The 20,736-nt window shown below is 40.0% G+C and overlaps 1 protein-coding gene and 1 long non-coding RNA gene across 7 annotated transcripts; both read left to right on the top strand.

Moving 5' to 3' along the window:
• Window positions 1–2,971: 2,971 nt before the first annotated feature.
• LOC148014855 (uncharacterized) lies at window positions 2,972–6,681 on the top strand. The gene is made up of 5 exons (XM_087665407.1): window positions 2,972–3,096; window positions 3,349–3,383; window positions 3,629–3,977; window positions 4,059–6,322; window positions 6,455–6,681. The coding sequence occupies exons 3-4, from the start codon at window positions 3,646–3,648 to the stop codon at window positions 6,286–6,288; spliced, it is 2,562 nt and encodes an 853-aa protein (XP_087521533.1). The 5' UTR covers window positions 2,972–3,096; window positions 3,349–3,383; window positions 3,629–3,645; the 3' UTR covers window positions 6,289–6,322; window positions 6,455–6,681.
• On the top strand, window positions 6,285–20,238 carry LOC148014854 (uncharacterized). Of its 6 annotated transcripts, XR_015688347.1 has the most exons (6): window positions 6,285–6,509; window positions 6,702–6,771; window positions 6,890–6,950; window positions 7,190–7,248; window positions 18,301–19,579; window positions 19,676–20,238. It is a non-coding gene; the product is annotated as an uncharacterized LOC148014854 (long non-coding RNA). The 6 variants fall into 6 exon arrangements; XR_015688352.1 differs by lacking the exon at window positions 18,301–19,579 and having other exon boundaries at window positions 19,676–20,235; XR_015688348.1 differs by lacking the exon at window positions 18,301–19,579 and having other exon boundaries at window positions 19,844–20,233.
• The last annotated feature ends 498 nt before the right edge of the window (window positions 20,239–20,736 follow it).

Genomic DNA, 20,736 nt, shown 5'->3' with positions numbered 1-20,736 from the left:
AGACGGTTAAGTCAAGGATCGAAACAGAGGGAATTGAGCTAACTCTCTTCCTTGCAACCTCTCAAGGTGACTTTTCTCTCTCTCTCTCTCTCTCTCTCTCTCTCTCTCTCAAGCTTTCCCTCACAATCTCTTGGAGAGGTATCCTTCTCTCTACCTCTCTCTCACATCCTCTCGGGGTCTCCTTATGCTTCCTTGTGCCTCCCCATGCCTCATATTTATAATGAATTTGAGAGGAGGGCATAAGACCGAGAGCAAGAGTGGAGGGGCTCTTGGAAGACTCAGTGATCTGATGCTCAGATCATAAATCTGATGGCTGCATTGGCTCCAAATGGGGGTAAAACTCCAAGACACTTGATTAGAAAGCTCTTACTTCACTCCTTCTTCTTTTCTCTGTTCAAAGTGGTGTTTTCTGTTTGTAGACTGCGATTGCGGTGCACGCGATTTTGCAAATCCCTCTCTTTATTTTTTATTTTTATAAAATCTCCAAAACTAACTAAAACATCACTTGTCTTTTCTTTTAAATGACATCCAATTTTAGAAATCTCCATATCTTTTTTTAAGATAATATCTAAAATATCTAAAATATACTAGTTTTGCCCAAAATCTAATATTTTGGACCATCCAAACTATACACATTAATACTAGTGATTAATATAAGTCTCGTTCACGTTGTAACTTACATGAAGGGTGGATACGGTCCTTGTCAATATGAGAAAAACATCGGATTTATGACTTTCGATTTTTCTAAATAAAATATTATTAGTTATTAATGTTAGTTAGTTTTTACCTTAGTTAGTCTCTAGTTAGTAACCTTACTAACTTATTAATTGACTAACTAACCTTTGAACTAACCAACTAACTTTTAATTGCATGGAAATATTACATACGGCTCCTAGGCTAACATTGGATGCATTTGTCTAAAGTTTGAAGTTCTTATCAAAGTCTAGATAACTTACTTGGATTGCTTTTTGCATCTATTTTTAAGTTCTTCGAAGCTATCTTCACATTGTTGTGTCCATTTATATTTTCAGCCCCTTTCAAAGGATTTCACAGTGGTTGTATCTTTGATGCTAGGCTTGGGATGAATCTGGTAGAGAAGATTATTTGAAGTTCCTTTGTTGTTTTGCAAGTATTGGATTTTGTTGAACTATGTTGATTTTTGTTGGGTTAATGTGAATGTCAACTGTTGTAGAAATAATGAATCCAATAAATTTAAAGCTTGTTGCCCCCAATCTATACTTTCATCATTGCAAAATTGTAGGTTATGTTTCTTTATCTTATTCTCAAAATATATTTTCTTATGTTGTTCCCATGTTTCTGTGTATGTATCAATATGCTATCCATATAAATAGCCAACACCTTGTTCTTTGTTAAGTCACCAAGGATCTTATTGCCCATGTGATGGAATGTGCTTTCATCATCACTGAGTTTTGAGTGAACTAGTACTAGTGGGTGGTTGTTCGAAAGGCTATTTTGTGTACATTGACCAGTGAAAATGGTATTTATCAATATCTCGATGCCAAAGCAAGAGAGGTGAAGTGCTTTGAACATCCAAATGTATCTAGTAGGCCATCTAGTCATGGAAGTGGATAGACGTCATGGTGTTTAATTTTGTTGAGGGGCATAAAATCAATGTAAAATTAGCATGTTCCATCATCTTTCTTCACCAAATGCGGTTTTGACATCCAATCACTAGAGGACAATATAATGACTCATTTGGATAGCATTTCTTTTGCTACATTTTAAAAGTGGTCTATCCAATTGAGCACATCTATTTGTTCTATTTTGTGGTTAATTGTACACCAACAAGTTTGCTAATGTTTGATTGGTGTGATTGATTTGCAACATCAAAGAGGAGACTATGTTAAATATTTGTTCTAGGATTGTTTGATGCGGATATGATGCAAACTTGGGATTGATGTTTGCATCCTCATATGTTGGTGAGTGTGGACGTGAACATGGTGAAGTTGCTTGGCTCATGCTCCTAATGGTTGTTGTTGCAAATGTATGTTGTGTTTTGCATAGGGCCTATAGGCAGGTTGCACTTTAGAGAAGAAGACTTGAGAAGTTCTATGGCAAATTGTACCTTTGGATTGCAATCGTAAGAGTGTGCATGAAGTAGAAAGATTATTCAATGAATATTGCAAGGCCAAACGGTTATCAAAATCATCCAAATTTTTTCATGTTGTGTAGATTGAAGCTTGCAAGGATGTGTTTGTAGGCAGTAGAGTGATATGCCATATTTAGCCTTGAATTGAGTTGGGGGATTGGTAGTTGTTGTTAAACCGGCTCTCTCACCCTAGTAGGCAAGGCATAAATCCTCGATAGCTCATTTGAGACTAAGCTACACCATTAGAAAGGGAACATATTGAACTACTATTTTTCTTTTTCTTTTAATGTGATCCCACTTCTCATAGTTTATTAGATATCCTGAGAGCACCCCATATCGGTAGTAGGTAGAGCTTCCAATCCACTCTAAGGTCGGGTTCACACTTAGATGACGGAAGTATAAGCAATCTAGAAGAAGTCTGCCATGGGTGTTCACACTAGCAGCGGAATTGCATTGAAATATATTTATTATTATTTAAAAGCAACCACTCACGAAACTTTATGCACCCTTTTGTTGAATCAAATTTGGCCACATGCAGAGAGAAACATCTTCCATCAGCAGAGCCAATTTTTTCTTTCAGACATGTGAGGCCGGTAGAAGTTGTGGTGGGTCGTCCAGAAGAAAACCATCTTTTTGTTTTCAAATGAAAAGGACACACATTGGATGATGCCCCTCTTCTTTTTTCTTGTGCCGCCGCATGTGAACCCAACCTAAGAAGCTTTGGGCCCTGAGACAAAGGTGTTTGTTGTTCAGGCGCCCGAACTTCGAAGACGAGGGCTTTGGCCTCTTAGAGACAAAGGTGTTTCTTGTCCAGGCGGCCGAAGGCGAGCGCCCCCGCCCTTGCCTAAACTTCCCTCGTCGGACCACAGAGTGTAAAAAATTGGAAAGAAGAGAGCGAAGATAAAATACACTGTTCTTGCTGCTGCTGCTCATCGTCGAAAAAAGTCAGAAATCTGCAAGGCGCGGCCAGAGCTCTCTTCATCCAGGTATGTCTTTTTTGGTCGTTCACTCCCTCGCGTTTCTTCTCGTTGTTCCTGTGAGCCGCACCTGCCTGCTTGCTGTTATTCGTGATGTCTGGAGAAGCCTGTGGTCAGACGAGCCTTATTGCGCAAGTTCCATGGCTTGAATTGTGTATCTGCGAGCATAAACATTTCTGCCATACCTAACTTTGCTCTCTGTGTGTGCGTGCGTGTGTGTGTGTTGTCGTCTTGACTTACCGTGAATTTGATATATTTCAGGACGATCCCCTTGCCTCGGAAATGCACATGAAGAGGTATATTTGAGATTTAGTCGTCCTGAAAATTTCCGGTTCCAGCAACCGTTGGTTGTATTTAAAGCACGTTTGTTAGTTATCGAAAGATAGTGTACGCTTCTTTGCCTGCTGCTGTACATTTATTGATGATTAGATCAGTGAAACCGAGATGCTTATGTCAGCTTTAGAAGTCCTGCAATAGTGCACTATTTGCAGTTTTTGTGGTCTTCTGTCAAAAGAAAGGTGATCAGAAAGCTCCTTTACAGGTGAAAGTGTTTTAGAAATGGAGTCGACGAATTCTGTACCTGCAGTTAATCCTTCAAATGCAACTCCACTTAGCATCCAGCCCTTAGTAGGACAGATAGGGATGGACAACCCTAGTACTGCTCAGAACCCTCAAATGGCCGCTGCATTGCACCAAGTTGCGGCTATGCATCAACAGTATCAACAGGTTCTTGTAATGCAGCAAATGTATCAGGCACGACAGGCAGCGGAGAAGGCAGCTACGCTGAAGTCAGCTGCAGAAATGGCTGCTGCTCGGGCTGCTGAGATCAGCAAGCAGCTCAAAGGAGCGGATGCTGATGAGGAAAAACTGCCCGAGAGGAGCAAGAGCAGGTGTTCTGTCTTACTTTGGTGAAAGGATATTAAATCAAGGCAGTTTTGAATTTACCTTAAGTTGTGCCTGTCTTTTTGCAGGTCATCTCCATCGCACTCTCCTTCACAATCACGGTCAAAGTCACGGTCCGTGTCCCCTATAAGGTATCGGCGTGGACGCTCTGTCTCTCCAATTCGCTACAGGCGTGATTATCATTCACCATCTCGGGCAAGAGATTATCACGGGTATAGAAGTCGTGGCTACAGGAACTATTACAGGGGAAGTCATTTTGATTATGCACGCTACAGATATGGAAGGGACAGAGATTTTTACTACCGCAGGCGGAGTAGGAGTAGGCCAAGAAGACGGTCAAGAACCAACTCTAGATCTCCTGTGCGGAGCAGGAGCAGAGGTAGGAGGAGGTCCCACAGTGTTTCTACGTCCCCCAAGAGGAGATCTCACTCTCCATCTCCTAACCATCGAAGAGAGAGAAACGATTCTCCAAAGCAGGAAAGGGATCAAAATAAAAGGCACATGGCAATCAGACAATCTGCATCCAGAGAGAGAGCAAGAAGTCCTTCACAAAGTAGTGCAAGTATTAGTCTTGGGAAAATGGAAAGTGGTAGTCCTGGCATTAAGAAAGCAAGGCAGGGCAATGATTATATTGATAATTTCTCAGAAGAGGGGAAAATAAGACCATCTATGGAGCACAGTAATCAGGGCAGGAATCATAGCAGTCCATCAAAGGGAGGTAAAAGATTGTCTGAAGGAACTCCTGCAAACGTTAATTCTCCCACCACATCTCTCTCTGTATCACTAGATAAAGATTCTGGTAATGATGCTGTCAATAGCAAAGATACTGAGCAAGATGTCAAGTGTAAATCTCAAGATGTGTATCGTACTGAGCATAAATGGCGTGCAGAATTACAAATGAAAAATTCAATCAAAGAACCGGTTTCAAAGCCCACTGAAGCATGCGATGGCCAGAAGAAGAATGACTACCCCGTGTTCAAACGCGAAATACAGTTTTCTCTCAAGCAAAACAGGGCTAGAAAGCCTGCTGTTCTTCCTAATGCCTTTTTGGATGAGGAAAGTGAAAGTGATACAGTTTTGGATGACTGGCGAAATGATTTGAGACGTAGTCCAAGGGAAAAAGGAGTCTCTGCCCGTAGAAGCAGTGAGCTTGACAAGAAAGAAGACAAGCTTGATAGGAAAGGAGACAAAGTGGAAGATTCAGTGATTAATGTACATATGACTGATTTGCAAGGTACGGATTACCACTTAGGTGATTCTGCTACAGGGCACAATTTGAAACAGGGAATTACAATTGAAAGCCACACATCTACAGTGACAGAAGCATTGATGATGGGGGGGAACAATCCTTATGCACAGGACAGATCTTTGATTGTACAGGAAAAGGAGGTTAACCATGCAGGAAATGGGGTGACAAGGGCCAGTGAAGATACATGTAAACAAACTGAAGAGGAAGATGCTGAAGCTAAAATCCATGAAGAGCTTTCTCTGGGAGTCATAGTTTTTGAAGGACCTAAGCCTGCAAGTGAGGAGAGATATGAAGGGATGCACAGGTCAGAAGGTCAAGTGGAACCTAAACAGCATCAGAGTAATTCTGATCAACATCCTAGCACTGTTGGAAAAACTAATATAGATTCTAATAGGAGGGGTGCTAAGTTTGATGAGAATGGTGCTGAAAAGATTAGTATGCCATTCAACAAGGACAATGAGGTTTTACATTCTAGAGATGGCAAAGAGCTTGAGGATGAAATTACAAAGCATGAGAAACGAAAAGACCGCCACAAAAGACACAAGAAGAAGCGGAGGCATCAAAGCTCTGATCAAGAGGATAAAGATGATGGTGACACAAGCAACTATGATGACCACCGCCACAAAAGACACAAGAAGAAGCGGAAGCATCACAACTCCGATCAAGATGATAATGACACAAGCAACAATGATGATGACCGCCACAAAAGACACAAGAAGAAGCAGAGGTATCATGGCTCTGATCAAGAGGATCAAGATTACAGTGACACAAGCAATGATGATGATGAGACACACAGAGCTCGGAAACGTCACAAAAGAAAGCACAAGAAGGAGGGTGAACGCAGACACAAAGAGAGGAAGAAGCGGAAACACAAGCACCGGCGGAAGTCACTTTCTGTGCCCTCAGAGCATTGTCTTCCAGCTTATGAGGAAGAGGCTAGAAGCATGGAAGAGGGCAGGGCAGGAAAAAAGAGGAGTTCTAAACATCACAAAAAGTCAAAGCAAGACGTGTCTAAATCCCAATCCTTGAGTCTACTGCCTAGTGATTGAGCTTCAATGGCTATGCTTTGGGCTGTAAACATGGGTGAAGCTTTACTCTAAACAAGGATTCTACTTTCTAACTTTTAATCACTCTCTGGTTTTAAGCGCTACAATATATGCTATTGTTAAGAATGCTTGAGCTTGGTATTCTCATTGATCCAGGTTTTTGCTGCAGGCTGGCATCTTGTCAGCAGGAGGCTGTACGTTTTTGCCAGAGACATGGCTGAGTTGTATGTGTACAATGATTATCTTCTGCACTTTGCTTTATACCTTATGATATTTTTGATGTCCATTCATTCCCAGATTGTGCTATTTGAGGGTATTTCAAACTTCAAATCCGTGCACAAGGCTTTTAAGTTTGGGGACTAAGTTGTAGCAGTATTTCAGTCTTCCTTTTAAGTAACGCTTTGATTGGTTGGCAGTGTTGTGGTGGATTAATGATTGTTCGATACATGCCATGGTGTCTGTGGAAGCCACTAATTCTAGTGGATGGTAGGAAAGCCATTGTGATACATTTGTATGATATGATTTGTGTGTTAATGGTCACGTATGAAAGTGCTTAATGCATGATTGTGTGCAATTTGCTACTTCAATCTGTCTTGGTTGGCAGCCACTTGCAGGAGGAGTATGGAATGGAAGGTCGTTTGCTTAGAATAATGCATCATTCAAAGGTAAAAAGATAATTATCAATGGAGGTTAGCAACAGTGGTTCTTAGTTCTAAACTGTAGCCATGATAAAATTGCCATTTGCCTCAAGTGAAGACATTGCAACAATGGTGCATTTTCTATCTAATTTAAACTGTTTGAAATAATACTTGTCCAAGGATGCATCGTTTTTGGAGCAAGAAGGCATTGCATGTTTGACCTGTTGAGATTTTTGTTCTTTCTGTATGTGTGCATATTGTTGCAGCTAGGTTGGCTCTCTATAGGAGTCCTTGAAAATTGGAAGCAGCTCAAGCAATATGCAAGGTAAAATTTGTTGTAAATGAATGAACTCTTATTCTTTTCCCTATCTTGATGCTTGAAGGTGCTGTAGTACATGCATGTCATTCTCATATCTTTGCATATGATTGCAAGTGACCTTTGGGACTAACTTTTTCAAATGAATTTGTTGCATTTCTGTACTGCTCAGAGTTGTGCACCATTTCCTTGCTTTGGTGATCAGTGGCTGCAGGATGATTCATTATTTGTTTAGATGTGTGTGGGTGGACCTGTCTGTATGCTGTAGGCCTGCTGGTGCTCAGGGGCCTATTTTGGGATGTTGAGGTTTTTCACACTACTTTGGACACAAGTACAAGACTTTTTAAAAAAAAGTATGTGTGTGTATTTTTGTGCATCTGGTATTAGGCACTATGTTCTGTTTGAAACATTCAAACATATGTTGCCTTTAACTATGTGCAATTGAGAAGTATTCATATTTTGGCAACTTATTTTGTCATTCGCTTTTTAATGGTTATAGATTGTAAGGTCTAGATTGACAATGAACTGAGCTATTTTTCAGTGTTTATGGTAGAAAAGAGATTTCATTATATGAGACATTGTTTGAAAAATAGCTTCAAGTACTGAATCTGTCATCCACCAAAAAGAAAGTTTTTGGACCAGTCTTATTTGTGGATGAGAGAGAGAGAGAGAGAGAGAGAGAGAGAGCGCATATGTACATACATACATACATACAAACATACATATGTGCATGTATGTATGTATGCTTATACACATATATCATCCGTATGCATGTGCAGATAATTTCAGCCCTAGAAGAAGTTGCCACCTCAATGGTAAGGTTTGTTATCTTAATCTATTTAGAGCTGAAAGCATTAGCCAATTTTTAGTCATATCCCTGTAAAATTAAGATTTGAAGATCTGTATCATTGTTTCCACGCTTGGAGTGTCAATGCAACTTTTGTTGGCTAAAGCCACAGGCTTCTTCAGCTTTTTCCAACACTTATTCTCAGCATTTCACAATAATAATCAAATTAAAGTATTATAATCTAAGTATTCAGCCTTTAATTCATTACATATTGGTGTCCCAACCTAAAACTTTGGCCCATGCCCAGATTTAATATATTAAACAAAACTTTTGGTTTCTTTAAGTTTTCTTTGTCATCCTTTTTTCAGTGCAAATGGAGACCAACCAAGAGACGATCAGGCTTTTTGATGTTGTAGAGCCTGAAGATATAGACATTGGAGAGAAGATTCTAGTTTATTAAGAAGGTTTAGAGATTGGAGAGGAGGAGACAAGAGCAGTCCTTGCAAAACCTTCAGATCATGACATTGGGGAGGACATCTATATTGGAGAAGAAGGTTCATTCAATTTAAAGTAATTAATGTGAGCACAAGCTTATATATTAATTCATTTTATTTTAGTTGAAACTCATATAAATTGACTTATTGATTGGATTAATTGATATATGCACAAACTTAATACACCATATTAAATTTGTTAGCATTGCCCTTAAGGGCATATGCTTATACAATGGTGTGGTGACAAGATGGTGCAAGTTCCAAAAGTGGGTAACATGTTTCAAAAGCATTACCCACTGCTAACTTCAACTAAGTGGTCCACTTAGCCTTGAAATACGTGGATATCTTGCTATTTGAGAAAGAAGGGTTTATTTTAGAAAATGAAAGAAAAGTGCTCTCTCTCTCTCTCTCTCTCTCTCTCTCTCGCTCGCTTGGAGAAAAAAAGTGTAATGCTCTTGCACGCGATAGTGCGCCCTTGTTTTAGTTGAAACTCATATAATCTTATTTATTGATTGGATTAGTCAATATGTACACAAACTTGTATATTAATTTAATTTTTGCTTTTTTGGATGAACTTGCCTAGGTCTAATACAACTCATGCAATGTTATGGACCCACCAAAGAGAGTTCCAAAGATAAAACACGTCTTGCAATGTATTACGCTCTTTAAAAATGGCAAGCATTCCCAATTGCATCTAAGTGTGATTGAAACATGATGGCCATACCTTGGCATATATGTGCTCTCGCACATAGCATTATGACTTCTATAGGTAAGACTCACCTTTAGAAATAATTTGAACGGCAACGAATATAAACTAATTTGCACATGTGAAATAAATCATCAAATAAACAAAAGACACCTAATAAGAGAGTTACAATGCTCTTGCACAATATAGGACACATCATAGGTACTAAAGCTTGGCATCCCTTATAGTATTTTTTATTATTATTTAAAGCTTGCACAAATCACAAGTGACATGTTGTTAGAAATTGTAACATGTTCACTTGTTTCCGATAGGATACGTCTTAGCAGACTATCGGAAAGGAGGTCTAAATGATGATTAAGAAAAGTTCCCGGCCAACCGGGACCACCTATCCGTAGGATGGACCCATGGCCACATCCATCGCACTTTTCTCAAGGTTGCTTTAGTTGTCTAATTACCTACCACATTTAGTTGGACAGGCATTAAGCAACTTTCTTAATTAGCCCGTTAGACACTGGTTCCTTCACATAATCTTAGTACTTGACATAGAAAAGCAGTGTCAAACAAGTTTCTTTTCAACATGTTATCATATTTATCTTTGGAATACATTCATAAAGTCCAGTCCACAGGCTTATCCATAATCCGTCCGAAGGCAATTCAGCAATCCACAGGGATCACTAATCCAAGATTCCGCTCGTAGACTAGTATGCGGGCCTCGAGATCCAATCCTGAATCACGTTGGTCTCTTGTACAGGGCCCGGAAGGCGAGGGATTTACAGCCAGAGCCCCCCCTGGCACCCAAGCGTTCTCTTGCTCCAAGTAGTGCCCAACGGAGAGACCTCACGCAGCGGGTTCGGTCCATGTTCCCGGCGCGGCTAACAACCCCCTTGGTTAGGGTCAGGCAGACAGTCGGAGGTAACTGAGACTGCCTCTCCCTTCAGGCCTTCAACCTAAAGCATTAGATATCTTTTCATCCTTTAGTTCTTTGAGTAAACTCATACTCATCTGCATACATCTCATATTGACTAGTATATTAAGTAGTGACCTCATGGCAGACGTAGTGTCAGCGCAATACCTTGGATGCATGCTGAATACATCTGAGATCTACTACATATGAGAGCTGTCCATAGTTGGAGTGGAAGTGCTACCTTCCCCTTGAGTATCAAGCAATACTTAGGACCCTTACTCTGTCAAACCTGATGGCGCTTGAACTAAAGTTGGCTCTAATTGAAAGGCATCTAGGTAAAGCTGCAACAACTGAGGATAGTTTGCCAAGTCATCCTCTTTTATCCATTTGGTATCCATTAGTGAATAATTCTATTTCACCAAGTATCTCTTGGAAATTTTACCTTTGACCTTTCTTTTCTTATGTGCCAAAATTTGCTCAGGTATCAAAATCTCATCTAGTCCTCAACCTTAGGCTGAATTTCAGTAGACGTATCCTCTGGCACATCATCATAAAAAGGCCTCAACAAACTGACATGAAAGGCATTGTGTATCTGCCAATGTGGAGGTAATTTCAGTCGATATGCTACATCGTTGATTTTCTCCAACACTTGGAAGGTTGCTCAGGTATCAAAATCTCATCTAGTCCTCAACCTTAGGCTGAATTTTAGTAGATGTATCCTCTGGCACATCACCATAAAAAGGCCTTAACAAACTGACATGAAAGGCGTTGTGTATCTGCCAATGTGGAGGTAATTTCAGTCGATATGCTACATTGTTGATTTTCTCCAACACTTGGAAGGGCCCACAGTATCTCATACTCAACTTTGGATACAATCTTTCTCTTCCTTTCATCTTTTTCAGCCTTGCCTTTTCAAAATGCAACAATACATAATTACCCTCTGTAAACTATAAAGCCGTCTGTGGTGATCAGCTGCTCTCTTTTGCTTTTCTTGCGATCTCTGAAGTGCATATTTTATCTTTGCATAGGCTACATCCAAGTTTTCCACATAATGATCAGTCTCAAAGATCTTATCCTTGGTTTGCAGAATAGGTGATACCTTCTTGCTACCATTAAACCACCTCAAATGGAGCTTTGCCCGTAGAACTATGCACTATGTTGTAAGCAAACTCAACCAAGGGCAAATACTACTCCCACTGTGTCTTGTGGTCTGAAACATAGCACCTCAAAAGATCCAACACTGTGGAATTTGCTTTCTCAGACTAACCATTTGTCTGCGGATGGAAGAATGATGAGAATTTCAGCGTGATACCCATATTCTCAAACAAGTCCTTCCAAAATAAATTGGTCATCCAGGAGTCTCGATCACTAATGATCGACTCTTGCATACTGTGATACTTAAAGATGTGCTGCAAAAACAATCGTGCCATATGATCAGTCTTTATTTTCTTCCTCACCGGAATGAAATGGGCTTATTTGGTAAACTTGTAAATGATAGTCCATATCCCATCATTCCCTGTAGGTGTCTTAAGAAGCTAAAAAATAAAGTCCATTGCAATGCTTTGCCAAGGCCTATTTGGAATAGGCAAGGGCTGCAACAAACCCGGCATCTTTTGCCTATCGTGCTTTACCTTTTGGCATACGATACATGTCTTAACAAACTGTTCTACATCATGTCTCAAAGTTGGCCAATAAAAGAAATGCTCCACTGCCTTGACCGTGGCATCAATACCTTTGTGTCTTGCATATGGAGGAGCATGACTTTCAGTGATAACTCTAGGCCTTTACTGCTTTGTGACACACAGTTGTCCATGCATCATCAGAAATCCATCTCTTAGTACAAAGTGTCCATGCCTTTGGCCATTGCAAAGCTGATCATAAACATTATCAAAGTCTGAATCAACAACATATTGCTCTTTCGTGGTATCTAACTCAATGTGATAAACCATGCTGACGGCTGAAATTTGTGGCTTACGTGATAATGCATCAGCCACAACATTCTTTTTACGATCAATATGTACAATCTGAAAATGAAACATAGAGAGAAAATTTGCCCATCTCATATGCTTCTCTAACAACTTTGTCTGTGTCAAAAAGTACCTTAAAGTTTGATGGTTTGTGTGCACTGTAAAATCAGCCCCCAACAAATAATGTTTCCATGTAGACAGTGCATGAATTACAACCAAGAGCTCTTTCTCATAGACTTGCAAGTTCTTTTTTGCACCTTGGAGAATTCGGCTCTCATAAGCCACAACTTGGCCGTCCTGCATAAGAATAGCCCCAATGCTGTTACCACATGCATCACATTGAATTATGAATGACTTTCTTAGATCGGGCAACACAAGCACATGATCTAAAGTCATCTTTTCCTTCAACTTTTCAAATGCTGAAATTTCCATTGCTGTCTATCTAAATGGCACATCCTTCTGTTGCAAGGCATGCAATGGAGATGCAATTTTAACAAACCCGTGTACATACTTCATATAGTAAGAACATAAATCCAAGAAGTTGTGGATCTCATGCACATTTCTTAGCATCCAGCTTATTCCAAGTTGTTACGATGTCCACCTCTCAAAGGTACTTGTCAACCAATTTGATGCAAACATTTGCTTGAATTGTACCCATGTTGATGGTGCTCTACCTTGCATCAAAAGAGTAGACCATCACTATAATGTCTTTCCTTTCAGGAAAGTGGTTGCCTTTCGAATCTTCGAGGACTCCTATGAAGTTCCTCCCTAAATAGGCTGCATCAAAGTGTTGAATGAAAGTCAAAGCTTTCAGCCTATCTTGTGTACCATTGAAGGACTCAAAACTTCACTGCTTTTCCACCCTCATCATAGTCTTTTGCTGCCCCTTTGGGTGTCAAGTTGTCATACACTGGCTGTTGCAAAAAGGGTGCATTTGTTGAATCTACATAAGAACCAACGCCAAACAGAGCATTTGCATGACCAACATTCATTCCTTGATCCCCATAAGCATTCGGCGGTGCATATGTAGTACCAAACATGCTACTTTGTACCCTAGGCATTAAGCCAATGTTGCCATACATAGGGTTTTGCATATTTCTAGCCATACCCGAATACATTGGGCCTTGCACACCATGCATTGGTTGTTGCGTACCATAGGGATTTGTGCCATACATTCCCATATGCGGTTCTTGTTCAACCATAGCATGAAAAATTGTGCTTCTATCAAAATATCGTGGCTGTCTCATCATAGCATGCATGCTCGGTAGTCCAAAATCCATTGGATTGGTACTTCCATGATGGCCTTGCATTTGCATTCCTTGCCCCATAGGTACTAATAGTTTTATTTCATTAGCATCTTTGAGAGCTTCAAATGAAGGATTTGACATTATCTTTAGTGCATCTTGCTATCCCGAAGGTGTAGAAGATGTCTTCTTCTTGCCTTTGCTGTCCTTCTTTGGAGCATTAAAAAATTGGGTAAATTGAGGATCCTTTGCCAATTCAACAAAGAGATTTGCTGCTGTCCTTATCTGATTCTTGAACTGGTTATCAAATTGCTCTTCACTTTGTTGGTCATCAGCCTCCTTATGCCTTGAGGGCCGTGTATATTGCCCAACAACAACATTTTCAGCTTGTTGTCCATGGTCTGAGGCTTCTCCAAGGTTAGGCATTGCATTTTCTATCTCATTGTATGAAGACATATTGCTTTAATTTCTCAGCTGAGAGTAAAAAATCAGCAGTAGCACCAAGCTTTGGCTTGCAATTAGGTGCCTCGGGCCCACCAAATCAAGGGATCGAGTGGTATCCTGACAATGGAACCATGTAACCAGACTTCCTCCTTGGATAGGGTGGTAAATAACTTGATTAAGCACTATTTATAACAATTAGCAAATTCACAGAACTAAAATACACACTTTACCGTATAATCGGAGCAAGGCTGTAGAAAGGTTGGGCAATGAGAGAGAATGTTGAGGAGAGAGAAAATTCAAACTTTCTTCATGAAGAACTGAAGAAAATTTGTCATTTCCTACTGTCGCCCTGTCTCAACAGCTTGTAGATGCAAAGAATTGAAGAAAATCAGTCATTTATTGCTGTTGCCTTGTCTCAACAGGCTGTAGATGTTGTCACCTGTTGTTGATTGGTCTTCTCTTGTCCATGGTTGCCTTAGAAGGTCCTTTAATGGCTGCAAATCAGACCAGCAACATTTTCTCTCTCTCTTGTAAGTTGAATATACTAAAAATGCCTCTCTCTAGCTTCTAAAGACGTTTTTCAGTCTTGCATGGGCATTTTTGACAAGTGGCAGCCCTCCCAAATGGTTTTCTAGCATTATCCATAATGAAATATTAATTTTCAGTCTTTAAATACAAAAAATTAATCTAATAATTATTTCGGTGCCTTGAAAAATAATGTGACTGGCCAATAATTAAATTGGCTAGGCAACTTTCATCCCCGAGTGTCTCTGCGTCATCTTTGACCATTAGATTGGCGTTAGATATCATTAAACGCCACTTCTCTTGTGTTCACCAAACAACTGACATAGTTAGGGTTGTCTTCGTACGTAGTACGGACTAATCAGTACGGTACGGTACAGTACGTATCCGTACGATTTAGTATGAAAAAATGGACACTTTTTGGCCACTCTACTTTAAGTCTACAACTTTTTTTTTTTTTCCCTTATTTATTTCTTATTTCTCCCCTAAGCCCCTCCCTCTCTCTCTCTCTCTCTCTCTCTCTCTCTAGCCTCTTCCTCTCTCTAGTTGCACTAGTACCATGTACGAAAGGTTTGATACTATATCATACTTTAGGTACTGTACCTTACGTATTAGTATCATAAGGTACCAACTTAATGGATGCATCTTTTCCATTCAAATTGAACTTTGGGACAAGCTAAATGCTCCTTATATTAATATGATTCTCCCATGAGATTAGGTTATTTGAGATTCAAACAATTTCTCTCAACCTTCTCTCTCTCAAGCCCACACTTCTCTTATTGGTATGATCATGCATGTATGATGTATCCACTCCCATCTATGTAGTTATAAGTTGTAGGTAGTAGTAGCGCATGCTGCGCATTCGGCATTAGGTTTTGGGCCTTGGCATATTACCCTCAAGCACTCATCTTATATACTCTAATAGCATTGCTATTTAGACTTGAAATATATATTATATTATCTTTTGTTCAAAATAATCAAGTTATTTTTTAATTGTACTAATATTGTACCGTACCTTATAAAATCTTAAGATACCATTTAGTACCGTATTTTATCGTGCTGTACCGTATCGTACCACCTTTCATACCTCACAACTATGCTGACACTTATGGCCAAATGAATGGCCCAGGCCAATAACTGACACTAGTTACCACCAAGTACTTGTGTGGCATAACTTATAGCAGTTTTTGCCTTTGACATCCCGTGATTTCCTCGGGTCCCGAGCTTGTAAATTTACTCTAACCCTAGTTGCATCTCACACGTGCGAGAGACTAGTACCAAGGCTATATGAGTATGGGGTGCACACAATCTCCTAAAAACTTGTGAAAGGAGTGTGCCTTTAGGTGGAAACACGCAGCAAAAGCAAGAGCTATGGTGAAAAGAGCAAGAGCAAGAGAGAAAGAGACACAAGATGAGGCAAAGTCATCAACAAGAAAATAGCCTTCAATTTATCATTGAAGGGTTGTAAACCAGAGTCTTGCAACTGACTCAAAATCCTTGTGAAAGCACTCAAATGCTCAGATGTTGGCTTAGACTCATCCAACTCCATGTTCACAAGGTTGCGCATGAGATGCACTTGATTCATTGGAGTTGTGTTTTCATAAGTATCTATCAACTTTTTCCATATGGCATAAGCCGTATCAAGACGCTTAATGTCTGTAAGTACATCATCACACACAACCATTTAATGTATGCAAGGCCTTTTTGTTGAGTCTAGCCCAATCCTCATCTGTCATAGCTGCAGGCTTGGTTTCCAAGAGAGCATTAGCACAGTCCTTGAGAAACAAAATGCCTTGCATCCTGTCCTTCCACAGATCAAAGCCAGACCTATCAAACCTCTTGATTTCAAGAAGGGATTTAGTACTGCTGCTTGAAGCATTAGTGGCCATTATTCAGCAAAGTACCAATGCTATATTTTATGACTGTAAATATTAGGCTGAATGTTCAGCCAATTTCAGCCCAAAATTTCAGGAGATAAGAGCAAGATTTGATCCAAATACATGTACAGCAGTAGAAAGGACGACTTTCATCAATATAACTGAGATTTCAGCATACAATCTATGCATAGACCATTGTAAGGTGACTCCCACTTCAGCAATATCACCAAGAAATACATTTGCAACAATCCCAGATATGCAAATGATCACTAAGACTGTTGCACCATGAATATTTAGCAATACATCAACTCAATAGGAGCTGCCAAACATGTGTATTGCATACATATGTTCCTAGATTGAATTTTGCTTCCTGCATAGAGCATTCCTTCACAGGTGCCACCACATGATTAGCCAAGACAGTGCAGTCATCTCCAAGCTTTGATCAACCTCATTGACTCAGCTTCACTCACCTCAGTACTAGTCCTAGAGACGTGGAACACAAAGAATCTCATTGTTTGTATCAGCATTCAACATAATTGATTGAGCATCAATCATTATCACATTCATCTTCTATGTTTCCAAGTTTTGTGTCGTAGTGTTTGTGTACACATTGTGTTTCTCCTTGCAAACCCTACCATTTCTTTACATGGACCACTCTTGTGATGAGGTAAAAGGGAGGCAAGCTTACATATTGCAAGGAGTTTTCATCTTGGAATGGGTGTCTGCACACACAGGTTTTCCTCTATCCAAAGTGCTCCATTTTGCATTAAGACAATGCCAATATATGGTTAATGCAATGGACCATGCAAAGCGTTATGCTTAAACAGAATGCTATACACAATGCAGTGGTACACTTGAGCAGTGCACTCAGAAGGGAAATTTTCACTGTCCCAAGTGTCCTTTTACAAGCACGATCATCAAGGCATACACAGAAAATGATACAAGTGCATGAAAATATCAATGCAGTGACCAAGATCTTGGAAGCTCCAAGAGAAGGATGCCTTCCCCTCTCACCACCGGACAGTGGAAGGAGAAGTGCCCCCTCTCACCTCAACATGTTGATATCGAAGGGGTGAAGCAGAAGCATTTGATGAGGCCAAGTGAAGTGAGTGGCTAATTGAAAACTTACTGTGTGTATTGTCTCATCATACGTATTCGTTTGTGGTATCGAAGTGTAATGCCTATCCTTGCCATGAAGCTTTTGGGAAGGTGACCGCTTACTGTTCATTCCAGATCTGGGTTTCTGTGACATGAGCATTCCCAGCTGAGTTGTAGCAGCAGTTTCCAGTATGACTGAGGTGTCTGATGACCATTCCAGGCTGTTTGAGGTGAGCTGCAAGCCATCCAAGACAGAGGACTGCTGCATTTTTGGTAATAGCACATTGGATGACAATCTTCCTGCCTTTTCTTGCGATCCTGCATTTTCTCTCCCCCTTCTACTCGTTCTTTAGTGCCAACCATTCTTCACCTGAGAGATCTCTCTATTCAGATGCTTCCCAGCCCTCTCATGGATGTGTCTTTGTAGCAAGGCCTGCATTTTCCAGCCTGCCCTTGTGCCAATGATGCTATCATTGTGCTTATGCAGTCTATTTATGCAGCACCCTTCTCTCTCTTCCAGATTTGTGTTTGTAGCCCAGCTGGCATTGATGGCTTCTTTGTTCATCCTGAACTGCTGACTGCACACAAGCTCAAAATCTGGAATAGATCCATCAAACCCGTTTGAGGATTTACTCTTGCTGGGCGATGATCAAAGTCAAGTTTTCGATCCCTGCCTAACTCTGATCGTCAAGGCATTCACAAGTTTCTTTTTGCTGATCAGTGGCTTTGGCTGGCAGCAGACCTTATTTCCCTCATTGTTTGGAAGGTCTTTGCTATTAAGATAAACGCAGTAATACTCGATCTCTTTGTACTCACAGATATGTTGGAAAATGGGAGAAAGAGAATTGATCAAAATGCAAAGTGAACTAGGACCCCGGATATGATAAGAGGGAGAGTGAAACTTGCATATTCTGAAAGCAGTAACATCACACAAAATCCAATGTAAATAACTGAAGAAAAATGGAAATCAAGCAATGAACTGAATAGACTAGATCATCATGCCATCTTATTTTTGCAGGTCTAGCATGGTGGATCTGGTAGCCCACAATCAATCTCAAGAAGGTTGGGCTCGTCTCTATCTCAGGAGTAGGGGCCAGACCATGGTATTGCGTGAAGTTACTGACACGAAATAGCAGATGCATCTTCAAACCTGCCTGAAATTTTGACTTGTAGGTCATATTTCCTAGCTTCTTCACAATGTGGAAAGGCTCCATCTTCTGCTGAACTAACTTTGGAGCAAACTCGTTTGTTATGCTGAGGTAGCACCATTGCCCTTCCTAGATCTGACAAAAGCAGTCCTGGAGCTTGTCCTTAGGAACTAAAAACACCAACATGCTTTGCACTCCTGAACATAGGAACTCTGCTCAAGTTGCTTTTCTGAGGCAAGTGGAGTTCTATGATCCAGAGCAGTAAATTGTTTCTAGGAACCAACAGACTATGAATATGGGTAATTAGCAGCAGTAGTATCTATGAGCCAACCATGTTGACCCACAAGCTTGCACTACTTAGCAGAGAACTCTACTCAAGTCTATGATCAAATATTGACCAATTGATCCAGCTCCTTGAGCTTGCAACTTCTCATCACAGAGCTCCACTGAAGTCACTTTTCTGGAACCCATGGAGCTATATGATTGGCTGACATGGGATTATGTCAGGTTTGTTCTAGTTTCCCCATTTAAAATGTAACCCTTTCTAAGATTCCATCTAGGAGTCAAACTGAGAGTTGTTTGCAAGCACTCTCATTGGTCATGCAAAATGAGTCACCATGAGGTGCGCACTCAGTAACAGATTCACTGTAATCACTGAAGTAGGCTGCAATCATAATAATTTGTGCACGAAAGGATTTGGGTCAGTAGTTGCAATGTGTGATAGCTCAGAAGTATAATTGATGCTTTGCAATTGGGGTTAGAATTGGTCATTCTATGACGATGTTCTTCACAATGTTGGATGAGATAAAATGCTTTAGACAAACAATATTACTGGTTAATGGTTACATGATATTGCCATCTTATAAGGAAACAGCTAGGTTGTACTGTTCGAGCTCTCTAGGATGTTGATGTCAACAGTACAAAGTTTGTCTAATTGAGGTTGCTTATCAGGACACTTGTATCACTTAGCCATAATAGAGGGAGGTTATTCAGGGGTCTTCATGCAATTACAATAGGTCAGGCCATGTAGAATACAGCTTTTTGGATCACAACAGGGTAGCTTTCTGGGACTTCCTCTTGATCAAGCAACGTTTTCCTTAGTAATGATAATATATCTGGATTGTGCCATTGAGCAGCTTGAATTTCAAGGTGAGCATGATCAGATTAAAAGCTTCATTACATGAGTGCTGTGTGTACTGCCTGATGAATATGATGGAAATGGAGTAGTGTTTTGGAATTTACCAGGTGGATGTATGGTAGCCAGTAAAATTTGAGGTGCTGCTAATGCTTGGCATTTTTGTAATTGGGAAAACTCATAAAGGCCAATGGAGTTCATAATCATAATCCTTGCTGGATAGACTTTGTGATGCTTGTCCAAGTCATTGCAGTTGATTAGTCCTTTGGGTCTTGCAGCAATATTGCTGCTGTAGTCTCGATCAAATGTGACCTTGGGATCCTTACAAAACCTTTTTGAAATGTCTCTACATACATTTTCAAAATGACCAGATGTATCAAAGATCTGATTGCGTTTTGAATAATTTTACTGAACTCTTCAAAGCAATCCAAATGTGACCCTAGTTGTCATTTTTGTATCACATAACCCCTTTCAGATTCAAATGTCAAGGTGACACCTCTCTAGCCAACTTCCTACTCATCCTAAGGCATTCATGCTAAGGGCACATCATGACCATCACATGTAACTTTGAAAACTTCTGCAATGATTGCCATGCTTTCATTGCTCCATCTAGTGTTCTAGTGTTCGTTTGTAGAGCATTGTTTTTGGATTCATTGTCATTTTTTATGTCATTGACACTTCATTTGGAATTTCAATCGTGTGTTGCTTTTGCATTTCATTACGTTTTTCATTTTGTTGTAGAGTTCTCATTTGTAACAAATTTGAATGCAACGGATATTTTTATGTTATATGCCCTTTGGTTTGTAAAGCGTCATACTTGAATAACCTCCAAAGTTAATGATGCCTTCCTCACTTTCAAATTTTAGTTTCTATTGAGATTGAATCATTTGAACTAACATATGCCTCATATAATGAAAGTTGGGGGCTTTCAACAAACGACTTATGAAGCTTGGATAAGCAAGAACTAAAGGGGTTTACATTCTTATAAGTTGACATAAGATGGCTAGAATTTTGCACTAGTGAGAAAACTTCAAGTAGTATCCCTTTAAATGTTGTAATCACATCCAATGGCAAAAGTAACTTTCTATGTTGAAAATGGTTAAAAAAGGGTTTTTTTGAACATTGTGTTTTTATCGATCGCTTCGTTGGAAGGTTATTTAAACCCAAAGAT

This window comes from Lygodium microphyllum, chromosome 24 (genome assembly GCF_053477565.2).
Source record: "Lygodium microphyllum isolate KBCC chromosome 24, Lygodium_microphyllum_v1.1.10, whole genome shotgun sequence".
Lineage (NCBI taxonomy): Eukaryota > Viridiplantae > Streptophyta > Polypodiopsida > Schizaeales > Lygodiaceae > Lygodium > Lygodium microphyllum.
Note: the sequence above shows the minus strand (reverse complement) of the source record. Positions and strands in the feature narration are given on the sequence as shown.

Coding starts and splice junctions, on each gene's coding strand:
- LOC148014855 (XM_087665407.1), top strand. CDS start 3,646: ATGGAGTCGACGAATTCTGTACCTGCAGTTAATCCTTCAAATGCAACT. Junction 3,978..4,058: donor CCCGAGAGGAGCAAGAGCAG/GTGTTCTGTCTT, acceptor GTCTTTTTGCAG/GTCATCTCCATCGCACTCTC.